The 26,181-nt window shown below is 38.8% G+C and overlaps 2 protein-coding genes across 2 annotated transcripts; one reads left to right on the top strand and one right to left on the bottom strand.

The window, feature by feature from the left end:
* Positions 1 to 343: 343 nt before the first annotated feature.
* On the top strand, positions 344 to 3,310 carry LOC114367350. The gene is made up of 4 exons (XM_028324514.1): positions 344 to 545; positions 664 to 909; positions 1,619 to 1,759; positions 2,729 to 3,310. Exons 1-4 carry the CDS (start codon positions 537 to 539, stop codon positions 3,050 to 3,052), a joined length of 720 nt encoding a protein of 239 aa, XP_028180315.1. The 5' UTR covers positions 344 to 536; the 3' UTR covers positions 3,053 to 3,310.
* An 18,615-nt stretch (positions 3,311 to 21,925) lies between these two features.
* On the bottom strand, positions 21,926 to 23,671 carry LOC114425755. Its single transcript, XM_028392709.1, has 3 exons — positions 23,461 to 23,671; positions 23,103 to 23,366; positions 21,926 to 23,021 (listed from the first exon to the last, which is right to left on the bottom strand). The coding sequence occupies exons 2-3, from the start codon at positions 23,271 to 23,273 to the stop codon at positions 22,824 to 22,826; spliced, it is 369 nt and encodes a 122-aa protein (XP_028248510.1). The 5' UTR covers positions 23,274 to 23,366; positions 23,461 to 23,671; the 3' UTR covers positions 21,926 to 22,823.
* Positions 23,672 to 26,181: the final 2,510 nt, after the last annotated feature.

The raw sequence follows: 26,181 nt of genomic DNA, 5'->3' as shown, positions 1-26,181 counted from the left end.
TGTAAGTATCTTTGTAAATATTTTTTTAGTTTTGAAGTTTATCTTAATCCTGATGGGTCTTCATAATCCAAAGGATTTTTTGAGTAACCAAAGTGTTTCCCATATTTTCTTTTCAGATACCAATTTGATCCTTTAAAAAAATGGAATTGCAGCTGGTTTAAAGAGAGGTTAGGTTGTTTAACAAAAGAGCTCTTAAGCCAAGGAGAGCTGCGAATACTTTAAAAGCCTAAAAATAGAGAAATGGGAGACACGGAAACAACGCGCACGTTCCTCTCTCATATCTCAACTTGTTTTTTTATGGCTTAGGGTTTTCTCTCTCTCATATAATAACCCTTCCCCCATGGACAAAATGGTGTCTACCTATTCAAGGAAGAATAAATATATAATGTCCTTTTCTTTATCTTGTGATTCTCCATAAATACTCTTATTCCCATGCTCTAAGTCCCTCTCTCTCTCTCTCACTGCCTTGGTCACAACTCAAGGAGAAGATCATTGAGTTAATTAGCCTTGCAATTAAGTGTTTGCACTTTGCACACATGATCATGGTTTGAAGAATTCCCCTGTTTTCTCCTCTGTCTATATATGCAAATTCTTATTGATTTTGATGACCCTTTGGTTCAAAATGTCTTACAAGGCTTCTCTTGGCTGTTGTGGTTGATGTAGGGACACCAAAAACCAGCATGGTTGGAAGCTCTTTACGCACAAAAGTTCTTTGTGGGGTGCTCTCACCATGAGAATGCTAAAAAAAACGAGAAGAACATATGCTGCTTAGATTGTTGCACCAGTATTTGCCCTCACTGTTTGCCATCACATCGCTGCCATAGGCTTCTTCAGGTTCGCCGTTACGTTTATCATGATGTTGTCAGATTGGAAGATCTTCAGAAACTCATAGATTGCTCTAACGTGCAGGTATAACTCTATACAATTAAGTATTTCTTTCATTCCTAATTATAAGATACTTTTAAGAAAATTATTTGTTTTTTTTATAAGATTTTTCTCTAGATGCATTGATTTTTTTTTCATACATATACTTAATTATATTCTCTAAACATTCATAAGAAGCAATTGAGTTGAGAGATAAGAAAAGGGTGATTTTGAAATGATAATATGATTAACTAATCTAATTACTAAGATCTTATAATTAGGAATCAAGAAAGTACTAGCTAGTAGTATTCCATAAAAAAAATAGAAAAAAAATACTAGCTAGTTTATTACTTCTTCTGTCCCTAATCATAATATTCTTTTCAAAAATTTGTTTATCCTTTTTTATAAAACTATTTTTTAATTTTTTAGTGTATTAATTATTATTTTTTCTTATATATTCTTAGTTATTCTCTCTTCAAACATTAATGAGAAAGAATAAATTGGATAGAAAGAGAATAAAAATAATAATTTTAAAAATGATAGTATAAATAGTTAATAAATATAATACAATAATAATTACTTTTTTTAAGTAGCTTAATCTTTATAATGTGATACCGAGAAAGTATATGAGAAGTTAATTGATTCATTAGAATATTAATATATATTCCAATTCAATGTTTCTTAGCTCTTACTAAAGTAATAACTTGACAATAGTATGTGGTTTGCTAATTCAAAAACTTTTCAATTCTATTAGCCTTACACCATCAATAGTGCCAAGGTGGTGTTCATCAAGAAGAGACCACAAAACAGGCAACTCAAGGGGTCAGCAAACTACTGCACTTCATGTGATAGAAGTCTTCAAGAACCTTTTATCCATTGCTCTCTAGGATGCAAGGTACATACAAACAAAAATATTCCACCCTTTTTGCTGATGTGAATAACAATCTAAAACCCTTTTGCAATTTAACTTAAAATTGTGCAACTGATTACATATAAGCAAATTAATCAAAATCATGATTTTAAGATATTGTCTGTGACCACGATTTTAGCCGCAACGTCATGTTTTTTTTTTCTCTTTACGGGGTCACAGATGTGACCACATCATGATTTTAAAAGATGATCTATGATCAAAATTTCAGCCGCAACAACAACGACGGTATTTTTTACTCTATGCAACCACAATGTGATCACATTGGTCACTATTTCCCATGTAAAATTTATAGACAACACTACAACTGCAATTTAAAGCATCCATGCACTAACCACAGCGTAAAGTTTTTAGACATCAACAAATGAAGAATGCATATATTATTAGAGTAATATTATTTGGATAACTCAAAGTGAAAGCACTTCATTAACACACATTTTTTCATTATCTCTTTCTTTTTTTGCATCATATCATTTATCACAATTAGACTCATGTACCTTCTATCTCTTTCAATTCTATGATGGATGTCAAATAACATAGAGTGTTCATGCATTATTTTCCAGATTGTTATATATGAACTGACAATCTCAAACTATTAGATGTCTTAGCTTAAATAGTTAGGTTAAATAACACGAATGAATTTATGAAACAAACAATAAAAATAATAACTATGATCTAAGTCATCCATGAATAGAAGATATAAAATTAGTTGAGTGGTTTAGAAAGAAGGAAAGGAGGAAAATTAATATAAAATCATGGGTTTAATTTTTTCTAACAAATTAACTATTAATATTAGTCGATAAAAAATAAATAAGTGTTCGATGAATGATCTAATGTTATCCCATTAAATCAAACGTGAGAATTTAAGTATCAACACAAATAATTTGATTTTGTAATTTGTATAGCTCATGTGCATTTGTATGTTAATATTTTTAGGTGGATTTTGTGCTGAAACACTACAAGGACCTCTCTCCCTATTTGAGAACATGCAAGTCCTTGCATCTAGGTCCCGATTTCCTAATCCCACAAGAGATGGGTGATGATGAAACAACTCGTTCAACCATTGTGGATTTTGATGAACCAATGAGCTCGTCTTCAGGGTCAGAGAACATGAGCATGGCTTGCACCGAAATTGTTAGGAAGAGGCGTAGTGGGTGGAATGTGTGTGCAACATCAATGAGCAACAAGGTTTCGCATGAAGACATGGTTACAAGCATTAGTAGAAGGAAAGGCATCCCTCATAGATCTCCTTTGTGTTAGAACCATCATCCGGAGGCGTAACCCTAACTAGGGGAAAACAAAAGGATTAATTACTGTTAGTTTACTACAACAACAACAAAAAAATGTTAACTTTTTTATTTATTAATAATAGGATATTTTGACTGAAGTGGGATTTTCAAAATCTTCTCTCCCACTCTCGAAATTGAAGTCTTTATTTTAATTAATCACTTGGTCGGAGCATTTGTTCGGTGGTGTCACGTGGTTGCCCATTCCAAGCAATGGTACATTGATTCATTTTAATACTCTTCATTTTTTTGAAATAGTTTTCGTTTAAAGTATGGTATAACGATTGAAAAACTCATATATTCAATATCTTTAATTAAATTTAAGAATAAAATAAATGTTTCCCCTAGTTACGATTATGCGTATGGAGTAGCAGTATATATAGGCTGTTTAAAATTGTGCTTGAATCATGATGCAGCATGTTACTTCTAGCTAACAACTTACCATTAGCATAGGGATGAAAATGGATAGGTTTGGATATGATCTTATTCGTCCTCATACTCGTATTTGAAAAAAATATCTATAGCCCATCTTATACTCATACGGGTAACAAAAGTTTATTCTCATACCCGCTAATTACATATATACTCATACGCATATCCACGATTCACACTTTAATTATTTATAAAAATAAAAAATATATATTAATTAAAAAAATTATTACAAGTAAATTAAAAATTCACTCTTAAATAATTCAAACATAACATTAAAAACATTCACACATAATATTAAAAACAAACAAATATAACTTGATTCCTCCAAACTTAGGTCATAAATAAACAACATTAAAAAGATAATCATCCAGCATACCAATTCTTAAAGTTAATGTTCAAATTATTTAACAAAAACTCTAATTAAACTTGGACATCATGTGATAATAATATTCTCTAAGACCTATCAACAAAGTCATAAATTTATACACATAAAAGTAAATAATAATTTCAATATTTTTAAGTAGAGTGAAACAAATATATATAATGTATGCTAAATCTAATATCATCCTTCTTCACAAAATAATATTATGGATTTACAAGTCAATCCAAAACCAAAATGATACTTAAAAGTATATGGATAATATTGACTTCAATATAAAAGTGCTAACATGAAATTTACAAACTAAAATCATGGTTATATTTCACCGTTCCAACATAAATTTAAAGATATTTCCATGAAATAAAATCAATCACACATCCTTAATTCAATAACCTTAATTACCACACATCAGCACTTGAATTGGAAAACATGAATCCTGACTTTAAAATACCAATTTAATTAGAAAAATATAATTATTTTTTTTACATAAAAGTATGTGTAAAATAAATCATTTACTTAACTAACATATTTTAATTATATTAATATATAATATATATGGTATATGTGGGTGGGACGAGATGAATATTATAGTACCTGTACTCCGTACTTATACTTATTCCCTCAAAAATTTACGAGTAAATACATACTCCTATCCTTACTTGTAAATACTTTTATGAGTGACTATAGAGTCTTGGTCCATTTTGACATCCTACATTAGCACATATTCTATCGTGAATGATATATGTTGGGATATTAACAAAGTTTATGTTGGATGTCGGAAGCCTGGCGCAATGTTGTTCCTTTACCTAATAAGTTAACCAAAATGAAAGTAGTTAAAGACTTATAGCATATTTGATATATATAATTAATTGATGTTAATTTTTACAAGAAAAAAATAGGTTTTCGTTAATACTACTAATGCTTTAAAATAATGCTTATTTATTAAAGTGCTTCTAAAAAATGTTTGTGGAAAAATAAGATAATGTTTCTTTAGAGAAGCCTTCCTCAAAATACTAATTAACTTCAATATCTGAAAATACTAATTAACTTTAATTACAATAGTGTTTCTAAGTTGCATTATAAGGCTAGCCTTTTATTTTGTTAGGATTTAATTTTCTCTTACTTCAAGTATATATGTTGTTGTTATGTTCATTATAAGTATTTAGTTTAGTAACCATTTTAATTGGGATCTTTGACTTTCTGATGGAACCATAAGGTATTTTTAGAAGTTTTGATTCTTTGGATTGGTTATGAGACTAATCATAGGTTTGTGTATTTATTCACACTTAAAGCCCCTCACTCCTTAAGGCTACGTGGATCGAATTTAAGTTCTTCCGCTTAAACTCAACGTGTGTTATCCAACCATTGTTATCCTTATTTGCCTTAGTCCCCTTCGGAGATTCCTCATCATCAGTGTATATAGATTATATAGTGTAACTTGTGACATCCTCTATCCCAACATACATATAAATGAAAAAACACATAAAATGTGGAATCTAATTAAATTAATTTTATTTAATAAAATTGTAAGTAAATCCACGTGGGTAAAATGTTTACATTCATGTTAATCACCAAACAAAACTCCAAAGAATGAACTAAAGATTCAACATGTAAAACAAAATGTTAAAAACTACATGTCCAAAACTTTATGCAATTAATGCAGAAATCATGCCTCAATGTCACATCCTATCAGAGCATTATGTCTTGACGTCCTCTAGTGTGAGGTTCTCCATAGTCATCCACCTGACAATTTGTTTCCACGAACACAAAGTTTGAGATCATTACAGGATCCAAACACAAAAAATACACAGGGAGTGAGTTATCACATTCCTAACTAATAGAGAGAAACGAAACAACATAGATATACATATCATATAAATGAAATACAGTTGACTTCAATAAAGCTCACATCATTCCACCACTTATCTAGTAACATCACATCTCAACACTACACGTCTCACACATTTTCACATCATTCATGTACTCAAGGATTGAAACACAATATCACTCAACCAATCATTATCGATCAATACACAAGCGTTATGCAAAAAATATACTACGACTCAATCTTATATGCAATGTGGTACCATGTCAGTGAAATACCTCGTCGAGTGCCTAGGAGTACATGACAAGACAGACCACACATTGGTATGTCAAGTCACTCTCACTAGGTAAAATCATAAGAAAACCAGTCAGGGTCGCTCTATTTTGTGAGAACACTCCAACCATATGGGATCAACATAGGCTTGAAGGAACATTCAAACCAAGTGTACACTACTAGAAAATAAGGTTTTTATATAGGTTATTTAAGACTTTCAACATCGATTATTAACCGATGTTGAAAGTAATATCGTTAACATCGATTTTTCAAATCCGATATTAACTAATAAATACAACATCGGTTATTTGAATAGCCGATGTTATATGATAAGAATTATGAAAAAAGAAAGTTATAAATCTACATATCAACAACAGTTTTTTAAAAAACCGATGTTAACTGGCAATAACAACATCGGTTTTTTAAAAAATTGATTTTTAAAAAACCGATGTTAACTGACACTAACAAGATTGGTTTTTTAACTTAGGATGTTAACCAATGTTGTTTTAGAACTTTTTTTATAATATGTTGTTTGTTTTTTCAATAAACCCAAAATTAACCTGCAAATTTTAAAACCAGACCACACAACATATAATTTTCATTCTGTTTTTAAACAGCTTTTACCAGAAATTCCATGAGAAATTTACTAATTACTATGAATTAAAGACATATTTAATGTTGAGACATGAATTGTAAAAAATGTAAAGTAAGTAAATATAAACTACAATTACAAAATTGCCTAAACATCCTAAGTTTCATTTTTAACTTTCAAATAGTACTTTGCCCACTGAATGCGAAGCGCCTTCAATCTCTCTGGTTCCAATGGTCTAGTATCAATGAAATACTGCATGACATAATAAAACATAAGTTAATAATATAATAGCAATCATAAAAAAAAGAAATTTGGTGAATTAAAAATTATCATTTCCCAATTATTCTTGAAATTTCCTACGATTATAATTGACATCCAGTGCATGACGTAATACCCACACTCAGTGCTTCCTTTTTATCTATTACACTAAATACATTATGAAATGTAGATATTCAACGTTAAGTACAAATTAGTCTACACAATACTAAAATATAAGTAGAAGCATATTGTTTAAATGACTTACTTTAACAACATTCCACCTAGCCGCAGGCTTGGATTTACTTTGTTGAGTATCATCAAGTCCTTTCAAAGCACTGTTGAATACAAACATTGATGTTTATTGTACAATTAAAATTTTGATGTTCTTGACTAATTCTAATGCAAATGTATTGAAAAACAACACTGACTTGTTAATTATGCCTTTGAGGTAGTTGTCTGGCCTATTATGCAACGAACAAAACCAGATGACAACATTTTCATTAGGCAAAATGACGACCATTTACCAATGTACACTGCAGTGGAGACCAATATAGGTTATTATACTATTATACATTATTTAAATTCATTTTTTCAATTTAAGTTACCCATTCAGGTAAGCTCCTAGGTACACGTCCCATTTTGAATTTTGCATCCAGTTCTTAATGTAACTTTCTGATTCAAATTGTGATTGGCCAGATCTCTTGATAGGCCGTGGCTCGAGGAATCCATACATATCATCATTCCCCGCTCGCATACTTGTCTCAGTCATATGCCTATTGTTGTTAACATAAAGTAAATTATGTATGAAGGTAAAACAATAAGTTAGGTAATTAATAACAATCAAAATTGACTTACAGAATCCACAACTGTATAATAGAGATGCTGAGACATTGACCACCGTGTGCTATTTTAGACAGATCTTCATGCTTTATGTACAAGGGAAAATCTTCATTAAACAGGCCAAAAAAGGTAGCATCCCACATAACCTGCAATGGCTTCAAAAAAAGTTGTGGAATGGTCAATGTCATCAGATATAGGGGATCATCGACTTCATGATTCGGCCTATCTGCAGGTTTTGCAGGTCCCACAACTCCCTGTTTATCCAACATAGTTAATTAACATAATTTAATCACAGTGAACCCTGTAATGGAAAAAATAAGCATTTAATGACACTGAAATACATGTTCTGATAAACGCTTGACAAGATGTGTCAGCCAAGCAAGGAAGGTGTTAAGTGTCTGCCCTATGACCTTAACCTCTTCAGCGGGTACAAGAATGGGAGCATCTGCATCTCAAACCTCCTCAACACCAACCTTGACTTGATCATGCAACAAAGGAATGTTGTGAACGGTTGTGGATCCCTCATAAACTCTTCCTAAGACAACCAAGCGGGGAGGATATTCTTTAATGTACAACTCGCATTTGTCTGAGTCACCCGTATCTAGATCGTTCCCTGAGGGATTGTCGCAACCTATCCTTCGGTGGTAGGGCGATGTGAGGGCTCACAGGTGCGTCTTCCAAGGAAGGAAAATGCGTGGAGTCGCCACCAACGTTTATTCAAGGAAAACGTCGGAAAAACCAGAACGTATGGTCTACGAACTTTAATTGTGAAAGGTTTAGGAGTTGTTTTTACGCACGGGGAAGGTATTAGCACCCCACGTGTCCGTCACAAGGGACGAAAACCTTTAATCAAATTTGCAAATATGACTTCAAAATGTTTTATTTTCCCTTTTTTTTACGTTTTTATGTGTTTTTATGCTTTTTATCTTTTTGTGGTCGACAAGGGTGTTGCCCTCATTCCTACGTATCCTCAATTGCGATGAGGAAATCAAACCTACGTAGTTCTTTGACAATTATACGTTGGTTAAGTTGTTTTGATCTTTTTTCACAAGATCGATTTTAACCGCACAAAAATCGTTTAAGGCGTTGGACCATTAAACGATCTTTTGATTTTGAAAGGAGAGAAACGTTAAGGTGTTGGAGCATTAACGATCTCTTGTTTTTGAAAGGAGAGAAACGTTAAGACATTGGACCATTAACGATCTCTTGGTTTTGAAAGGAGAGAAACGTTAAGGCGTTGGACCATTAACGATCTCTTGGGGTGGTCGACAAAAGCGGGGCTTTTGCTCCTATATATCCTCAATTGCGATTAGGAAATCAGACCTACATAGTTCTTGCAAAAAACGGTAAAGTTACATGTTGATTTTATGCTTTTGAACGATCCATGTTAATCGATATAAGCAAAGATGATCGTTTAAGGCGTTGGACCTTAAAACGGTTTTTAGTTATTTTTGTGGACAAAGCTTGATTTGTGAATTAATTTTAGCTTTAGTTTCACTTTGGTTATTAGTCAATTCATTCAAGGAAACTTTCAAAGAAAAATGTCCGATTGATTTTTTTTATTTTTTTTTTCAAGATATTTTGATTATTTTATTATTATTTTGTTTTTTTTTTGTTTAACCGAGGTTACAGTGTGAACGATCAGTTAGATTTTGTTTTAACAGTGATTAAACGAGATTACAACGCAAATGATCGGTTGAAATTCATTTTATCATTTATTAGGCGAGATAACGGCTTAAACGATCGGTTAAAGCTCGTTAAAAACGGAAGAAGAGAAAACCAAAAGTGAATGAAATGAAGACGAAAGCCAACAAAACAAGAAATGAATTGAAAGCCTGGGATTCAAAAACTTACCGGTTGAAGAACGAAGAACGGTGAAGAAAAGCGGAAAATCTTCACAGATTTACTCAGGGAAACATCTTGGAAGCGTTATGGAAGCACCTCGACTTGGATTTTCTTCACAGAAATACATTTTTTCACCCAAAACAGCTGAAATGCATAGCCAAGGGGGTTAGGGACCCTTTTGAACAGCCCCCCTTCGCCTATTTAAAGGAAAAGTGGGGAGGAGGTTGGCGCCCAACTCGCCCAGGCGAGCTGGGTTGCTTCCTCCTTAAGTAATCTAGCTTCCAAAATGTTCTGGAAGAGCTAAGATTTGGAAATTTGAAAAAAAAAGCCATTCGCACCCCCATAATGATAAGTTCACCCCCTCATTTTTCATAATTTACGGAAAAGTTACGGAAGCATATAAAACTTGATTTATCTCTTTTTTATCTTCCCTTTCACCAATATAAAGTGAAATATGCTTACCCAAGTTTTTTGGAAATTTTACGAAAGCATTCAGAAGCCCCGGAAGTCCTGGAAGCCATTTTTTAACAAAATAGGGGAGGTGGTTGCCGCTCAGCTCGCCCAGGCGAGCTAGGTTGCTTCCACCTTAAGCAAGGAAATTCCCAGAATCTTTTAGAGGGCCCCAGATTTAAAATTGCTATTTACACCCCCAGCTTGATAAGTTCACCTCCCATTTTTTGTGTTTTTTGGTTGTTTTCCTTCCAAAACCTCACGGAACTTTATGGATTCCACGGCGATGGGTGCTATGCCTTCCTAAGCGATCATCAGTGGTCCCCGGATGAAATTAGGGTGTAACAATCTATTTACATTCTCCCCCACTTTGCTAAATACACTCTCATTTTCGTGTTCTTGGCCGGTTTCTCTCTAAAACATCCCAGAAGTTTACAGATTCCATGGCGATGGATGTTAAGCATTTTGAAGTGATCAAATGAAAGTCGCATGCCGACAAACAATGGTCCCCGGACGAAATTAGGGAATGACAGTTGTCTCTCTTTACTTATCTTTTATTGGAGATAAAAGGGAAGTAAAGATAAGACACTAATTTCGTTCGAGCTGAATCTTTACCCGACCGGCCACTAGCGCATATCCAAGCAGTAAAACCCGTGAAGGCATGAAGACATTGAAATTCCTTCTTTTCTCGTTTAATTCATTTTCATTTTCATTCTTTTTCTTTTAAGCGTACAAACAAAGGACGTCGAGTCCTACGAAGCACAGGGGAAAAAGATATTGAAGTTTTTGAGGTGAAGACATTGTCGTCTTCGAAATGCAAACGAAGACATTGTCGCCTTTGGAAGGTATGCAATGACTAAAGACATTGTCGTCTTTGAAATGTAAATGAGGGTCATTGTCGCCTTTGAAGGCATGCAATGACTGAAGACATTTTTGTCTTTGAAATGTGTGTGGATTACTGTATAGGGCATCTCCGCATGCTACCTGACTTCTCACAGGTCGGGGTAGCAAAACTGTTTGTGTACGGATAACCACTTAGGGTATTTCCGCCTACCACCTGACTTCACGAGTCAGGATTAACAGAAGTTGTGCTTGTACAGTTAACCACTCGGGTATCTCCGCCTACCACCTGACTTCATGGGTCAGGATTAATAGAAGTGTGTTTGTATGGATAACCACTCGGGTATCTTCGCATGTCATCGGACTCGCCGTCTCTGGATGAAAAAGGTGTAGATGATGACATTAGTCTCTGCATGTTAACGGGCTCGCTTGCCTCTGGCTGACAAAAGGTGTGGATAACCATAAGGTATCTCTGTATGTCATCGGACTCGCCGTCTCTGGATGAAAAAGGAGCAGATGATGACGTTAGTCTCTGCGTGTCAACGGGCTCGCTTGCCTGTAGCTGACAAAAGGTGCGGATAACTATAAGGTATCTTCGCATGTCATTGGACTCGCCGTCTCTGGATGACAAAGGTGCAGATGACGACATTTGTCTCTGCGTGTCAACGGGCTCGCTTGCCTCTAGCTGACAAAAGGTGCGTATAACCATAAGGTATCTGTGCATGTCATTGGACTCACCGTCTCTTGATGACAAAGGTGCAGATAACGACGTTAGTCTCTGGGTGTCAATGGGCTCGCTTGCCTCTGGTTGACAAAAGGTGCGGATAACCATAAGGTATCTCCGCATGTCATCGGACACGCTGTCTCTGGATGACAAAAGGTGTAGATGACGACGTTAGTTTCTGTGTGTCAACTGGCTCACTTGCCTCTGGCTAACAAAAGGTGTGGATAACCATAAGGTATCTCCGCATGTCATCGGACTTGCCGTCTCTGGATGACAAAGGTGCAGATGACGTCGTTAGTCTCTGCGTGTCAACGGGCTCGCTTGCCTCTAGTTGACAAAAGGTGCGGATAACCATAAGGTATCTCCGCATGTCATCGGACTCACCGTCTCTAGATGACAAAGGTGCAGATGATGACGTTTGTCTCTGCGTGTCAACGGGCTCGCTTTCCTCTGGCTAACAAAAGATGTGCATAACCATAAGGTATCTATGCATGTCATCGGACTTGCCTTCTCTAGATGACAAAGGTGCAGATGACGATGTTAGTCTCTACGTGTCAATGATCTCGCTTGCCTCTAGTTGACAAAAGGTGCAGATAATCATAAGGTATCTCCGCATGTCATCGGACTCGTCGTCTCTGAATGACAAAGGTGCAGATGACGACGTTTGTCTCTGCGTGTCAATGGGCTCGCTTGCCTCTAGCTGACAAAAGGTGCGGATAACCATAAGGTGTGTCCGCATGCCACCGGACTCGCAGGTCACAATAGCAAAAGGTGGGGTGGTCGACAAAAGTGGGGCTTTTGCTCCTACATATCCTCAATTTGTGATGAGGAACTAAAACCTACGTAGTTCTTGATTTTGTGACACTAAAATAGTCTCGGTGTTCTTTCACTAAAATGTGAGCATGCTTTAGTAAAGAAACAAAACCTCCAAACTGATCAAAGCAACATATGATTTTTGGTGAAAAATAATGTGTCTATTGGGGAAGTAGAGTATGCTAATGAAATTTTCTCATAACCACAAATGAGATTTTAGATGTTAGCGTTTCATTTCTAAACGACCATTTAGAGGAATCACTGGGTCCAACAACATATAAGAAAATCACTCGAAGTGTATCAATCTCACACAGACAAGTGTTTTATCCTAATTTCGAACCATAGATATGTCATGACTTGATTTTGCAAATCATTTCCTATCAAATCAAAGATTACATGCATGATCATGGATCAATAGAACTTTTTCAGGAATGATGTTTTTTTTCTTTCTTTTTTTTCAAAAGATTAAAAACAGCTTGTAACCTGGACACGGTTGATGCCCGAGATCACATATTTTTTTTAAAAAGGCGTGCGAATGAAAGTGCACAAGACCTACACATTTTTGTACGTTTCAGACAAATCATCGTAAAGTAAGTACGACCATATGCCCAAAGCGATAAATTACTCGCAATACGACAGATAACTGCATGTTCAGTTTAATCACAATGGACATAATAATTGGAAGCAACCAATGTTAGATCACAAGGGAAATAACAAAATAACTGAAAGCAATAATGAAGGATAAATCACAAGTTTGGCGATTCTAGTCGTATGGGTCCGCCTCCTCCAAGGAAATCCAGAAATTCATCATCCCTTAGCTGCCTCTGTCTCTGTCTGAGGAATCGCCATCCCTCAATGTCCTCGAAATGCTACTAATGTTCCATGCTCTGGAATCATTGTTTGTCGAAGTCTGTGTCGGCTTGCAGGGCCGCACTAGAACCCTCTCCAATGGTTCTTTCCTGGACCTCTTCGTGGGGAGCTTCCTCGCAGCCAATTCTAGGTTGCCTCCTAGTAGCGCTTCTTTAACGTCTTGAGTCGGACGCGTGATGACTTGTCGGTCACGAGCCTAGTATTTTCTCATACCTTTGGCTTTGGACTTGGTTGCCTACTGGTCGGCCATGTGTCGTAGGCAACGCTCCAGCCTTTTTGTAGATGAGCTGAGGCGAACTCTGGAGGTGGTGGCGGTGCGTCTATTACCCGTTACTGTGATGCCTCTCCTTGCGCCTGCCTGGGGGCGCAGTACTTCTCGATGAAAGCCTTATTAATAGGGGCCTAATGACCCTGTTGGTGGTGACGAGCACTCCGTAGAACTGACAGAGGCTCGTAATCAGAGCTGGAAACCCTAGGACCCTGTTGGACTTCACCGGGTCCACTGAGTATCTTGTAGGCGCGATCCTTGCAAACAGTAGATGGCATCAGAAATTGGTTGAGCCACGTGCATACTTACCTATGTCATGATGACATAAACTAGTTGACACTTCGGCAAGGAGAGATCGAAGTGGTGATCACTCCATAGAATCGACAGAGGCCCTAAATTAGAGCTAGTACCCCAGGGCCCTGTTGAACTTCTTCGGATTTACTGGGTGTCTTGCGGGCGTGATCCCTGCAAACAGTAGATGGCATCAGCGAACAGTTGAGCCACGTGCATACTTACCTATGTCATGATGGCATAAACCAGCTGACACTTCAGCAGGGGGAGATCGGAGTGGTGGTCGCTGGGAAGAAGGTTGCTAAGTAGCAACATCATCCATATGTTGGTACGCACGATCCACACTCATCTCCTTGCAACGGTTGGGTGAAATCATGCCCCGGTATGTATAGTAGCTGTGCAATAGTCTCCTCCTCTGGTTATGCTTGCACAGTTGGTCACCCTCCAATATTAGGGGGTGACCCAGGAACTGATAAAAGCAAGCTTCTAGCCCCTCACAGGGAGTGCAAGCCTCAATTAAGCATTAAGGGCAGAGGACCTTGCGTTCTCTGAAGGCGCACATGTGGAGCCCTCTGAAAGCGATGATGTGCAAACCTCTGAAAGTGAGGACGTGCAGTCCTCTGAAGGCGAGGGCGTGTAGCCCTTTGAAGGTGAGGACGTGTAGCCCTCTAAAGGCGAGGGTGTGTAGCCCTCTGAAGGGGAGCACGTGTAGTCCTCTGAAGGGGAGGACGTGTAGTCCCCTGAAGGCGAGGATGTGTAGTCCTCTGAAGGCGAGGACGTGTAGCCCTTTGAAGGCGAGGATGTGTAGCCCTCTGAAGGCGAGGACGTGTAGCCCTCTGAAGGAAAGGACGTGTAGCCCTCTGAAGGCGAGGGCGTGTAGCCCTCTAAAGGTGAGGACGTGTAGTCCTCTGAAGGTAAGGGCGTGTAGCCCTAAGAAAGCGAGGGCGTGCAGTTTTCTGAAAAGGAGGACGTGTAGTCCCCTGAATGCGAGGATGTGTAGTCCTCTGAAGGTAAGGACGTGTAGCCCTCTGAAGGCGAGGGCGTGTAGCCCTCTGAAGGCGAGGGCGTTTAGTCCTAAGAAGGCGAGGGCGTGCAGTCCTCTGAAGGGGAGGACGTGTAGCCCTCTGAAGGCGAGGATGTGTACTCCTCTGATGCGAGGACCTGTAGCCCTCTGAAGGCGAGGACATGCAGTCCTCTGAAGGTAAGGACGTGTAGTCCTCTGAAGGCGAGTATGTGTAGTCCTCTGAAGGGGAGGACGTGTAGCCCTCTAAAAGCGAGGACGTGTAGCCCTCTAAAGGCGAGGACATGTAGTCCTCTGATGGCGAGGACGTGTAGTATTCTAAAGGGGACGACGTGTAGTCCTCTAAAGGCGAGGACGTGTAGTCCTCCGAAGGCGAGGACGTGTAGTCCTCTGAAGGCGAGGACGTGTAGCCCTCTGAAGACGAGGACGTGTAGCCCTCTGATGGCGAGGACGTGTAGTCTTCTGAAAGGAACGACATGTAGTCCTCTGAAGACGAGGACATGTAGTCCTCTGAAGGGGAAGACGTGTAGTCCTCTAAAGGTGAGGATGTGTAGTCCTCTGAAAGGGAGAACGTGTAGTCCTCTAAAGGAGAGGATGTGTAGTCCTCTGAAGGTGAGGACGTGCAGTCCTCTGAATGGGAGGACGTGTAGTCCTCTGAAGGAGAGGACGTGTAGTCCTCTGAAGGCGAGGATGTGTAGTCCTCTAAAGGTGAGGACGTGTAGTCCTCTGAAGGCGAGGGCGTGTAGCCCTCTGAAGGCGAGGGCGTGCAGTCCTCTAAAGGTGAGGATGTGTAATCCTCTGAAGGCGAGGGCGTGTAGCCCTCTGAAGGAGAGGGTGTGTAGTCCTCTAAAGGCGAGGGCGTGTAACCCTCTGAAGGCGAGGTTGTGTAGTCCTCTAAAGGCAAGGGCGTGTAGTCCTCTGGAGGTGAGGACGTGTAGTCCTCTAAAGGCAAGGGCGTGTAGTCCTCTGGAGGCGAGGACGTGTAGTCCTCTGAAGGAAAGGGCGTGTAGCCCTCTGAAGGCGAGGGCGTGCAGCTCTCTCAAGGCGAGGGTACTAGTACCTAATGGTCCACCCTTATGAGAAAGCAAGAGATTGAGTCATTGTGAGGGCCAATCATCCCAAATTCAAAAGATTGGACATTAGAGGTAAGAAATCTATGCAGTTAACATGATTTTTAGGGATGCAAATGCATGCAACCTTTGTCTTGAAATGCGGTAAATGCAGACTTCGTATGCAACAATGCAATGTCATGGAAAGTTGTACAATGTTCATGACATTCTTTCCTTATTTTGTGATTTTGATTTGATTTTTGAAAAAACACAGATTGATTGTCCTTTTGAAAGAGGTGATAATTCATGCAACCTTATCCTATCTTTCGCAAATCTCTCTGGGAAGTCCCTCAGAGTGTATGTCCTGTTTGATTTAGTCACTTGACCATTTTGGAGTGACGGTAATGGAGCTGTTTGACTTTTAATCAATCCATTGAAATCCCTGGGTTTGTCCCCCCTTTTTTGTTTAAAAAACATTGACGGGTGAGAACTTTTGATCTGCCCCTAGGTTCGCTTGAGGCTCATGCACGGTGCCCCTCATTGCCCCAGTGTAAGGCTTTGAGGTACCAATCGTTGTCTTTCGTCATGACCTTGTAGCAGGGAATCTATTGGGTGAGAACTTCTAATCTGCCCCTAGGTTCGCTTGAGATTTATGCATGGTGTCTTTCATTGCCCCAGTGTAGGGCTCTGAGGTATCCATTGTTGTTTTTTTTTCATAACCTTGTAGCAAGGAAGAATGAAAGAAGCGGTTGATTCTCGTAAAAAGAATTTTTCAAGTACGAGAAATAGTTGAAGGATTTTTTCAGTTGATGGATTAAGTCAAATGACTCCTATTCTTGATAACTCATTTCTCTCTAAAAAGGACAAACTTTCGAGAATGATAAAATGAGGTCACATGAACGTCTATATTTTTACTTGAAAACACAGTCAATCAAATGTTTTTTCCTTTTCTTTTTGAACTTTTCTGCTTTACTCGTTGTTTACGGCATCCTCACCAAATGTGTAGCACGAGTAATTTTTGATTGAACGGTTTTGGAAGTCCAAACTCAGGAGCGTAGGTTGCTTGAGCAAACAAACCAATGGCTTGCACCCACATTCCAGTGGAAGCAAAGATGTAATTACGAGAGGATGAGGGACAAAGATGTCAAATTTATCCATTTTATTTAGCATTGTAACTGTGGTTTACAATAATGGCATAAACTTGAAAATCCTGATGAGTCATTAGAGACATCTAACAACAGCTTTCAAAATTGCCCCGTGTGTGGTATCGCTTGTCAATGTTAGGATTCACAAGCAATTCTCCTCAAATTTCAGGCAGCCTGCCTTAATTAGACTTTGCACCTTACGCTTCAAGGTCATACAATGCTCAATGGAATGTCCCGGAACTCCTCCATGATATGCACATGTTGCATTCGAGTCGTATCCTCGGAAAAATGGAGGTTGAGGAACCCTGGCAGGGGTTACTGCTACCATTGTATTATCAAGTAGATATGGAAGCAAGTTAGCATATGACACTGGAATTTGGGGTGAATCCTACAGGCTTTTTGTTGCAAAATTCCTTTTTGGTTTTCGCTAAAGGTGGTGTTTGGGCATTGGGCGTGCGATAGACAGGCTTTGTGGTTGATTTAGGGATGGACTGGGTTGTGGGTAATGAGAAGGGCTGATATTGGCTGAGTAATGATGTTGTTGAGCTGGTGGGGGATTTTCCATGTAGGAACGGCAGTCGCAGCATGGGTTTCTCCTTCATTCTCACCCTCTTCATTTGCCCCAATTTTCGCATTCATCAAAGTAGGATGATCAGATTTGCCTCTTTCCAGACCCACTTTGATCCTTTCGCCGGCAAAGACCAAATCCACAAAGCTTGAAGGTGTGTAACCCACCATTTTTCATAGTAGAACACTGGTAATGTGTCTACTATCATTGTTATCATTTCTTTCTCCTTTATTTGAGGGAACCACTTGGGTTGTCAAGTCTTTCCACCTTTAGGCATATTCTTTGAAAGATTTGTGCCCCTTTTTGCACATGTTCTATAGTTGCATCCTATCTGGAGCCGTATCAGAATTGTACTGATACTGCCTAACGAAGGCAACCATTAGGTCCTTCCATGAATGGACTCGGGAAGGTTCCAAGTTAGTGTACTAGGTAACAGCTACCCCAGTAAGACTTTCTTGGAAGAAACGTATCAGCAGTTCCTCATCTTTTGCGTATGCCCCCATCTTTCAACAATACATCTTTAGATGGTTCTTGGGACAAGTAGTCCCCTTGTACTTGTCAAAGTCCGGCACCTTGAACTTGGGAGGGGTGATGATATCGGGTACTAGGAACAACTCTTCTAGGTTAGCAAAGGCATAATCTCCACTTCCTTCAATGACCTTTAGCCTTTCCTCTATCTGATCCAACTTTCCATTTTCAGCCATAGCAGGAGGGGCTCTTCCCACCGCAAAATGCAAGGGTTGCGGTTGTGGGCGAAAATGAGGGCCCTCCAAAGTGTTTGCAAGGGTATACCACGAACTGCTTGCCCTTTAGTGGCACATCCGAGGCGAGGCTCGAAGTTGGCTAGATTGTGATGGGGTATTTCATATGTCTCCCCCATGGGTTGAGAGATATGTGCATGACGAGGTTATCGGTTCTCAATGAGTATGGGAGAGGGAGTTATTAACATCCTCACCGGGAGTGTACGCCGTATTAGGTGGTGTATAGTTGAGAGGCAAGTCATATGGCGTGAAGGCATGCTTATTTTGAATTTGCACACAATGGGGGCCGCCCATACTTGCCAACTCTTTGCCTCTCACATCCAAGGTTGGATGACTTATTTGATTAAGGCTAGATAGGTGAGTCAGGTCCACCTCAGCAATGCAGCCGCATTGACCTCCATTATCTCCTTCATGCTTATATTGGCCTCCATCATTATGTCCATTTTCTCTTTCATGGTCTCCATGTCAGCCTTGATCTGCTCTTGCACCTCCTTTACTTCACCCATTACTCTAGCTCTAGCATGGGTTCGGTAAGGGCGTCGTAAAGCGTGTTCTTTTCTTTTTGATAACAATGATTAAGTTCATTTTTTTTCAAGAAAAAAATGCAATGAGCAATGCAACCAATGAAAAGCAAGGATGTATGCGAATGATGCGCAGTTGAAGTATTGCGAATTTTTACGCAGGGCATGGGGTTGAATCAATTTAGATTTTCAACATGGTGCATGACATCTTTATCAAGGTGAAACTAGAAGTAACAAGAACATCAACAGTCCTAAATGTGTTTGGCAGTAAACGAAGCAGCGATGTAACCTGATCCATCTTTTGCCCCGATTTTTTGCAAGATGGTTACTTCCATACTTTAACTTGACTTGATGAACCTTTTCGTAAAAGCATGAGCTTGGTTCAACCCTATAATCCAAGGAATGACAATTCTGATCGCCAATACTTCGACAACATTTCATAGGGATGAAAGACTCAGGAATACGTATGCTATTCATGGAAAACGTAATTATGAGATTGAGATGCCCGAAGAGACATCATTTCCTAGTTAACCACGCATTAGGTACCATGCTCAATCATTTTGTTTTGTTGTTGTTTTTTTTTTAGAAAAGGGTTTATGATCCCAACCTGGTTGGCTCATGGTACCTAACACATGCAACTAAGAATGCAATGTGAATTTTCACGCTTCCTTTTTTGTTTTTGTTTTGCAGAGGAAAATGCAAGGATCATGCATGAGTAAACATGAAAATAAATGGTATGCAAAAAAACATGTTAGATGCAGATGCATGGTGATGAAATGATACGTGACAAATGCATGAATGATACGCCCATTATGATGCCATGAAGAGATGCTTATGTGATGCATGATACGAATTCATTTACGGACACGAGAGCCCGGAAAGTCATCTCTTCTTACTTGCACATTCGAGGGCGCAGTGCCCCATGTGTGCAGTTAAAAAGGTGATATGGACCTTCCGGCTTCCCGTGACAAAAGACGAGACCAACATACAATGCATGCGTGACGACATGATGCAGATGGGTAAAAGCGCAACAGGGGGATGTACACAACATGGTAATATCCTCAAATAATCATACAGCAAAGGCGTACATGACATTTAGGTTATATGAATGGTAGTGTTTAAAAGGCATGCAGCGTGTTCGCTTCGTGCCCTTATTTTAGGAACCTAAACGGGAGGAACTAAAAGGCTTTTAGTGATAATACCCAAGGTGGTCATATCTCTCTTGATGGTTTCTAGAGGTATCATCCCCTTCGAAAAAATATATTGCGGCAGTAGGGACTACCAGCAACAATATGTTATCAAAGAGAAAAACTCTAGATGAGGGTTCACTGTTATCAAGCAAGTTGGAGACCCAGCATGACCACAGATTCACCTCCACTCCTTATATTCCCATGGACTCGGGTATAGGGCCCCTTTTCAACTCACTGTGTGTACAAATAGTGTTGATGTTTGTGTGCATCAATGAATAAATATCTATCTCATGCATACATTTCAAAAACACATTAAAAGCATCAAAGAGTTATATATAAGAACGTAAGAGAAATAAAAGGAAACCGACAAAAGAGGAAGTCATGATATTGCACGAGATTAGAAGGCCTAACTCTCTAAAAACAGTCCCCAGTGGAATCGCCAACTGTCGCAACCTACCCTTCGGCGGGAGGGCTCACGGGTGCGTCTTCCAAGGGACGAAAATGCGCGGAGTCGCCACCAAAGTTTATTCGAGGAAAACGTCGGAAAAACTGGAACGTGTGGTCTACGAACTTTAATCGTGAAAGGTTTGGGAGTTATTTTTACGCACGGGGAAGGTATTAGCACCCCACGCGTCTGTCACAAGGGACGACAGCCTTTAGTCAAATGTGCAAATATGACTTCAAAATGTTTTATTTTCCTTTTTTTACGTTTTTATGTGTTTTTATGTTTTTTATCTTTTTGTGGTCGACAAGGGTGTTTCCCTTGCTCCTACGTATCCTCAATTGAGATGAGGAAATCAGACCTACTTAGTTCTTAGAGAATTATACGTTGGTTAAGTTGTTTTGATCTTTTTCCACAAGATCAATTTTAACCGCACAAAAATCGTTTAAGGCGTTGGACCATTAAACAATATTTTGATTTTGAAAGGAGAGAAACATTAAGGCGTTGGACCATTAACGATCTCTTGGTTTTGAAAGGAGAGAAACGTTAAGGCGTTGGACCATTAATGATCTCTTGGGGTGGTCGACAAAAGCGGGGTTTTTGCTCCTATGTATCCTCAATTGCGATGAGGAAATTGGACCTACGTAGTTCTTGCAAAAGCGGTAAAGTTACATGTTGATTTTATACTTTTGAACGGTCCATATTAACCGATAAAAGCAAAGAGGATCGTTTAAGGCGTTGGACCTTAAAACGGTTTTTAGTGATTTTTGTGGACAAAGCTTGATTTGTGAGTTGATTTTAACTTTAGTTTCACTTTGGTTATTAATCAATTCATTCAAGGAAACTTTCAAAGAAAAATGTCTGATTGATTTTTTTGATTATTTTTTTTTTCAAGATATTTTGATTATTTTATTATTATTTTGCTTTTTTTGGTTTAACTGAGGTTACAGGTGAACGATCAGTTAGATTTTGTTTTTACAATGATTAAATGAGATTACAACACAAATGATCGGTTGAAATTCATTTTATCATTTATTAGGTGAGATAACAGCTTAAACGATCGGTTAAAGCTCGTTAAAAACGGAAGAAAAGAAACCCGAAAGTGAACAAAATGAAGACAAAATCCAACAAAACAAGAAATAAATTGAAAGCCTCGGATTCAAAAACTTACTGGTTGAAGAACGAAGAACGGTGAAGAACGGCAGAAAATCTTCACGGATTTGCTCAGAGAAACGTCTTGGAAGCGTTATGGAAGCACCTCTGCTTGGATTTTCTTCACGGAAATACATTTTTTCACCCAAAACAACTCAAATGCATAGCTAAGGGGGTTAGGGACCCTTTGGAACAGCCCCCCCCCCCTTCACCTATTTATAGGAAAAGTGGGGAGGAGGTTGCCGTCCAGCTCGCCCAAGCGAACTGGGTTGCTTCCTCCTTAAGTAATCCAGCTTCCAAAATGATCTGTAAGGACCAAGATTCGAAAATTTGAAAATTCTATTTGCACCCCCATCTTGATAAGTTCTCCCCCCCTTTTTCGTAATTTACAGAAAAGTTACAGAAGCCTTACGAAAGCATATAGGACTTGATTTTCCTCTTTTTTTCTATTCCCTTTCACTAATATAAAGTTAAATATGCTTATCCAAGGTTTTCGGAAATTTTATGGAAGCATTACAAAAGCCCTAGAAGCCATTTTTTAACAAAACGAAGGAGGTGGTTGCCGCCCAGCTCGCCCCGGAGAGCTAGGTTGCTTCCACCTTAAGCAATGAAATGCCCAGAATCTTCTAGAGGGGCCCAGATTTTAAAATTGCTATTTACACTCCCAGACTGATAAGTTCACCTCCCATTTTTTTGTGTTTTTTGGCTGTTTTCCTTCTAAAACCTCATGGAACTTTACGGATTCCACGGCGATGGGTGTTATGCCTTCCAAAGCGATCATCAGCGGTCCCCAGATGAAATTAGGGTGTAACAGTCTATTTACACACTCCCCCACTTTGCTAAATACACTCTCATTTTCGTGTTCTTGGTCGGTTTCTCTTCGAAACATCTCGGAAGTTTATAGATTCCATGGCGATGGATGTTAAATATTTTGAAGTGGTCAAATGAAAGTCGCATACCGACAAACAATGGTCCCTGAACGAAATTAATGTATGACAGGGATTAACACAACTCTCCTTTATGCTGACATGAGCAGCTGAAGGACCAACCTTAGGTTCAGGAGGCAATGCGAGTCCCTGTGATTGCATCTGCGACTGAAACTAGGACTACATCTGGCTGAACGATAACATTAGCCGTTGAGTTACTTTTTTTGTGATCGAGTCCTCCAACTGGTCCCTGATTTGTTGCGTCAACTGTTATAGGTCTTCGGGAGCCATGGAGGAAGAAGTGCAGGAGGTCCTTGAAGCCGATCCAAAGTATTGTTTGATGGTTACACTGGCTCCTGCAGCACGCACACTACCAGGGTGTTTTGGTTGCCCAATGGCAACAGTCAGTACATCATGACGTCCATGGATGACAAAGGAACCCTGTGAGGCTTTCTCCTCCAACGAATCCTGTGAAGAGCACATTTATTGGTTTACTCAATCACACAATAAACAAAAAATAATTACAATTATGAATTGAAAGTGACTTACAATCCTGTCAACAATTTCCTTTGCTACCTCAGATGACATGTGGCCAGTTTTCTTGGTGCGAGCTAGCTTCCACTTCACGTGTCGTTTGATGGGAGATGGAGGATCAATGATAGTGTCAGTGCTCCTGGATTGAGCAACTTCCTTCAATTTTTTCTCTCTCTTCTCATCCATCAACTTATTTTCTAAATATTCATAACCCCCACGAGACAACACATGAAGGGAAATGTTTTGCTTCTAGATAGCCTATGCCTTTTTTCGCACATCCTGCAAAAATGCAACATTAATGAAAATCATGATTACAATGTATTATAATAAGTGAATTTAAAGTTGAAAACAATGAAAATCACAAATTAGTTACCTCCCACAAAGGATCTCTGCGGCTCTGACAAAATTGGGTCCATTTCTCCTGCTAATGTCGTACTTTTTGCATATAGTGTCATCGACACTATCCTTGTCAGTTGCAAGTGCCCATTTTGACATCAAATCAGACATAAACTGTCTCCATCGCTCCCCCACAGTCTGAAGTATTTTCTTTTTTGTCCTTACATCAGATGCTTCAGGGATATCAAATTCATCCTGACAAAGAGTAAATTAGGTTTTATTATTACTAAATTCAAATATTTGGCTAACAAACAATATGAAACATGAAATACTACATGATACATGAATATCCTCCCATATCAAATCCTTTTGAGCAGTAGGGATGTGCTTCCAATTGTCGTATGTGACATCCACCTTATCACGAGCAACGATCCCCAAATATGTTCTTAATTTCTTGCTGTGGGGACCGTCCGCTTTGCCGGTAGCAGAATCCACATGGACCAGAGGTCTCTCTGCCCCAACTGGTCTAGTCGCCAATGATCTTAGGCGTGAGGCCTTTCTAGTCCGCTTCAACATTGATGGCGAATGCGATGCTGCACCAGTAGGAGGAAGAGGCGGAGGAAAGCTGGGCAGTGTAGCCATTTGGCTGTAAACCAAGAAAAAAACAATAATTTAGGATGTTATCAAGAATAAATGCATATCAATGTAATTCAATGGACTAAAATTAAGTACAAAATAAAAAAATTACATTAGACGATGTTAATTAATTCTCCTTCATCATGATCATTACGATTAGCATGAACATCGTCAGCTTCTTCTTCTCTGATGATATTAGGCGACATTTATGTGTACAAAGGACTAACATAAGTATCAATGTATGAATCATCATCTTCAACATTGACACCTATTGTTTTCCATGTAGAACCACTGACCACCTTTGATCACAAGGGTCTTCCACATAAAATACCTGTTTCACTTGTTCTGTCATGATGAAAGGATCATTATGGTAAGCAGGTTTGTAAAGATCCACCAACGTAAATCCTACATCATCGGTCCGCACACCGGTATTACTATCAACCCACTTTCATTTGAAAACACAGACAGTGAATTTGACATAGTTAACCTCCCAAATTTTTTCAATGAAACCAAAGTAAGGGATGAAAGCTACACGGGGATTGTCATCATGTACACTAGCAAAGTGTTGAGATTCAGCCCTTAGGGTAACCCCACTGTTTTGCATTGTACCTTTTTGGTCTTGTGCTTTTGTATAGAAGGAATACTTGTTTATATCATATCTTTGCCAAGTTATAACATTTCTTTTAGGCCCATCTGCTAACTTTCTCAACATTTCAAAAGCATTATCATTGGCCAAGATTGTGTCTTTAAACCAATCTAGGAAAGTCTTGTTATGCTTTTTCAACACCTAGTTCTTCAAAATTTTTGGATTACTTTGTTTGAATAAACCTTCATGATGAACTATGTATGGCAAAACTTCATTATTGTTATTCAACACATACAAATGAGCTTGTTGCAAATCTTCTACACTTGGAGTGATGACATGCAATCCTCTTGAACCCTTACCTCTCACTCTTTTGTCATGTCAAGACTCGAGAAGGCCAACAGGTTTAGCTTTTTCAATGTACTCTAAACAAAATTCAATGGCTTCTTCTTCAATATACCTTTCAACAATAGATGCTTCCGGACAATGTAGATTCTTGGTATACCCTTTTAAGATCTTCATGTATCGCTCAACCAGGTACATCCACCGCAAATAAACAAGACCACAATATTTGATTTCTCTGACCAAATGAAAAATTAAGTGAACCATGATGTCAAAGAAAGCAGACGAAAAATACATCTCCAACTCACACAATATAATAGCAGCCTCATTTTCCAGCTCGTCTAACTTCACAAAATCAAGGACTTTGCTACCTATGGCATTAACGAAAAAGCATAGCCGAGTTATGGCAAGCCTGATTTTGTTAGGCAAAATATCTCGTATGGCCACAGATAACAATTGTTGCATCAAGATGTGACAATCGTGAGACTTTAAGCCTACCAAGTTAAGATCCTTCAAATACACAAGGCTCTTAATATTTGAAGAGTATCCTTGTGGGACTTTAACTCGGCGTAGGCACTGACAGAAACTGATCTTCTCCTTTCTGGACAAAGTATGACAAGTTGGAGGCAAGTATATTTTTTTACCATCAGACCTTGGATGTAACGACAGTCGTATAGCCATCTCAGCTAGATCTTGACGAGTATTCAAACCATCTTTCGTCTTGCCTTGAATGTTAAGGAGCATTCCAAGGACACTATCACATACATTTTTCTCCACATGCATAACATCAATACAATGTCTAACATCTAGATCAGCCCAGTATGGAAGATCAAACAAAATTGACCTTTTCTTCCATATGCAAGTCTTACTTTTGTCCTTCTTTTGGATCTTTCCATATATTGTATTCAGGTGTTGAACCTGCTGGAACACCTGCTCACCAGTCAACGGTACCGGTGCATTTCCATGCTCTTGACTTCCATTAAATGCTTTTTTCAATCGGCAGTAAAGGTGATGAGGTTTTAGAAAACATCGATGCCTAGTGTACATTATTTTTCTACCATGTTTCAATTATATGTAGCTTGTGTCTTCTTCACAAATGGGGCATGCACGATGACCCTTAACACTGTAACCGCTCAAATTCCCATATGCTGGAAAGTCATTAATGGTACAAAAAAACATTGCACGCATTTGAAAAGT

This window comes from Glycine soja, chromosome 9 (assembly GCF_004193775.1).
Source record: "Glycine soja cultivar W05 chromosome 9, ASM419377v2, whole genome shotgun sequence".
Taxonomy (NCBI): Eukaryota; Viridiplantae; Streptophyta; class Magnoliopsida; order Fabales; family Fabaceae; genus Glycine; species Glycine soja.
The sequence above is the reverse complement of the archived record's forward strand: the minus strand, read 5'-3'. Positions and strand labels throughout refer to the sequence as shown.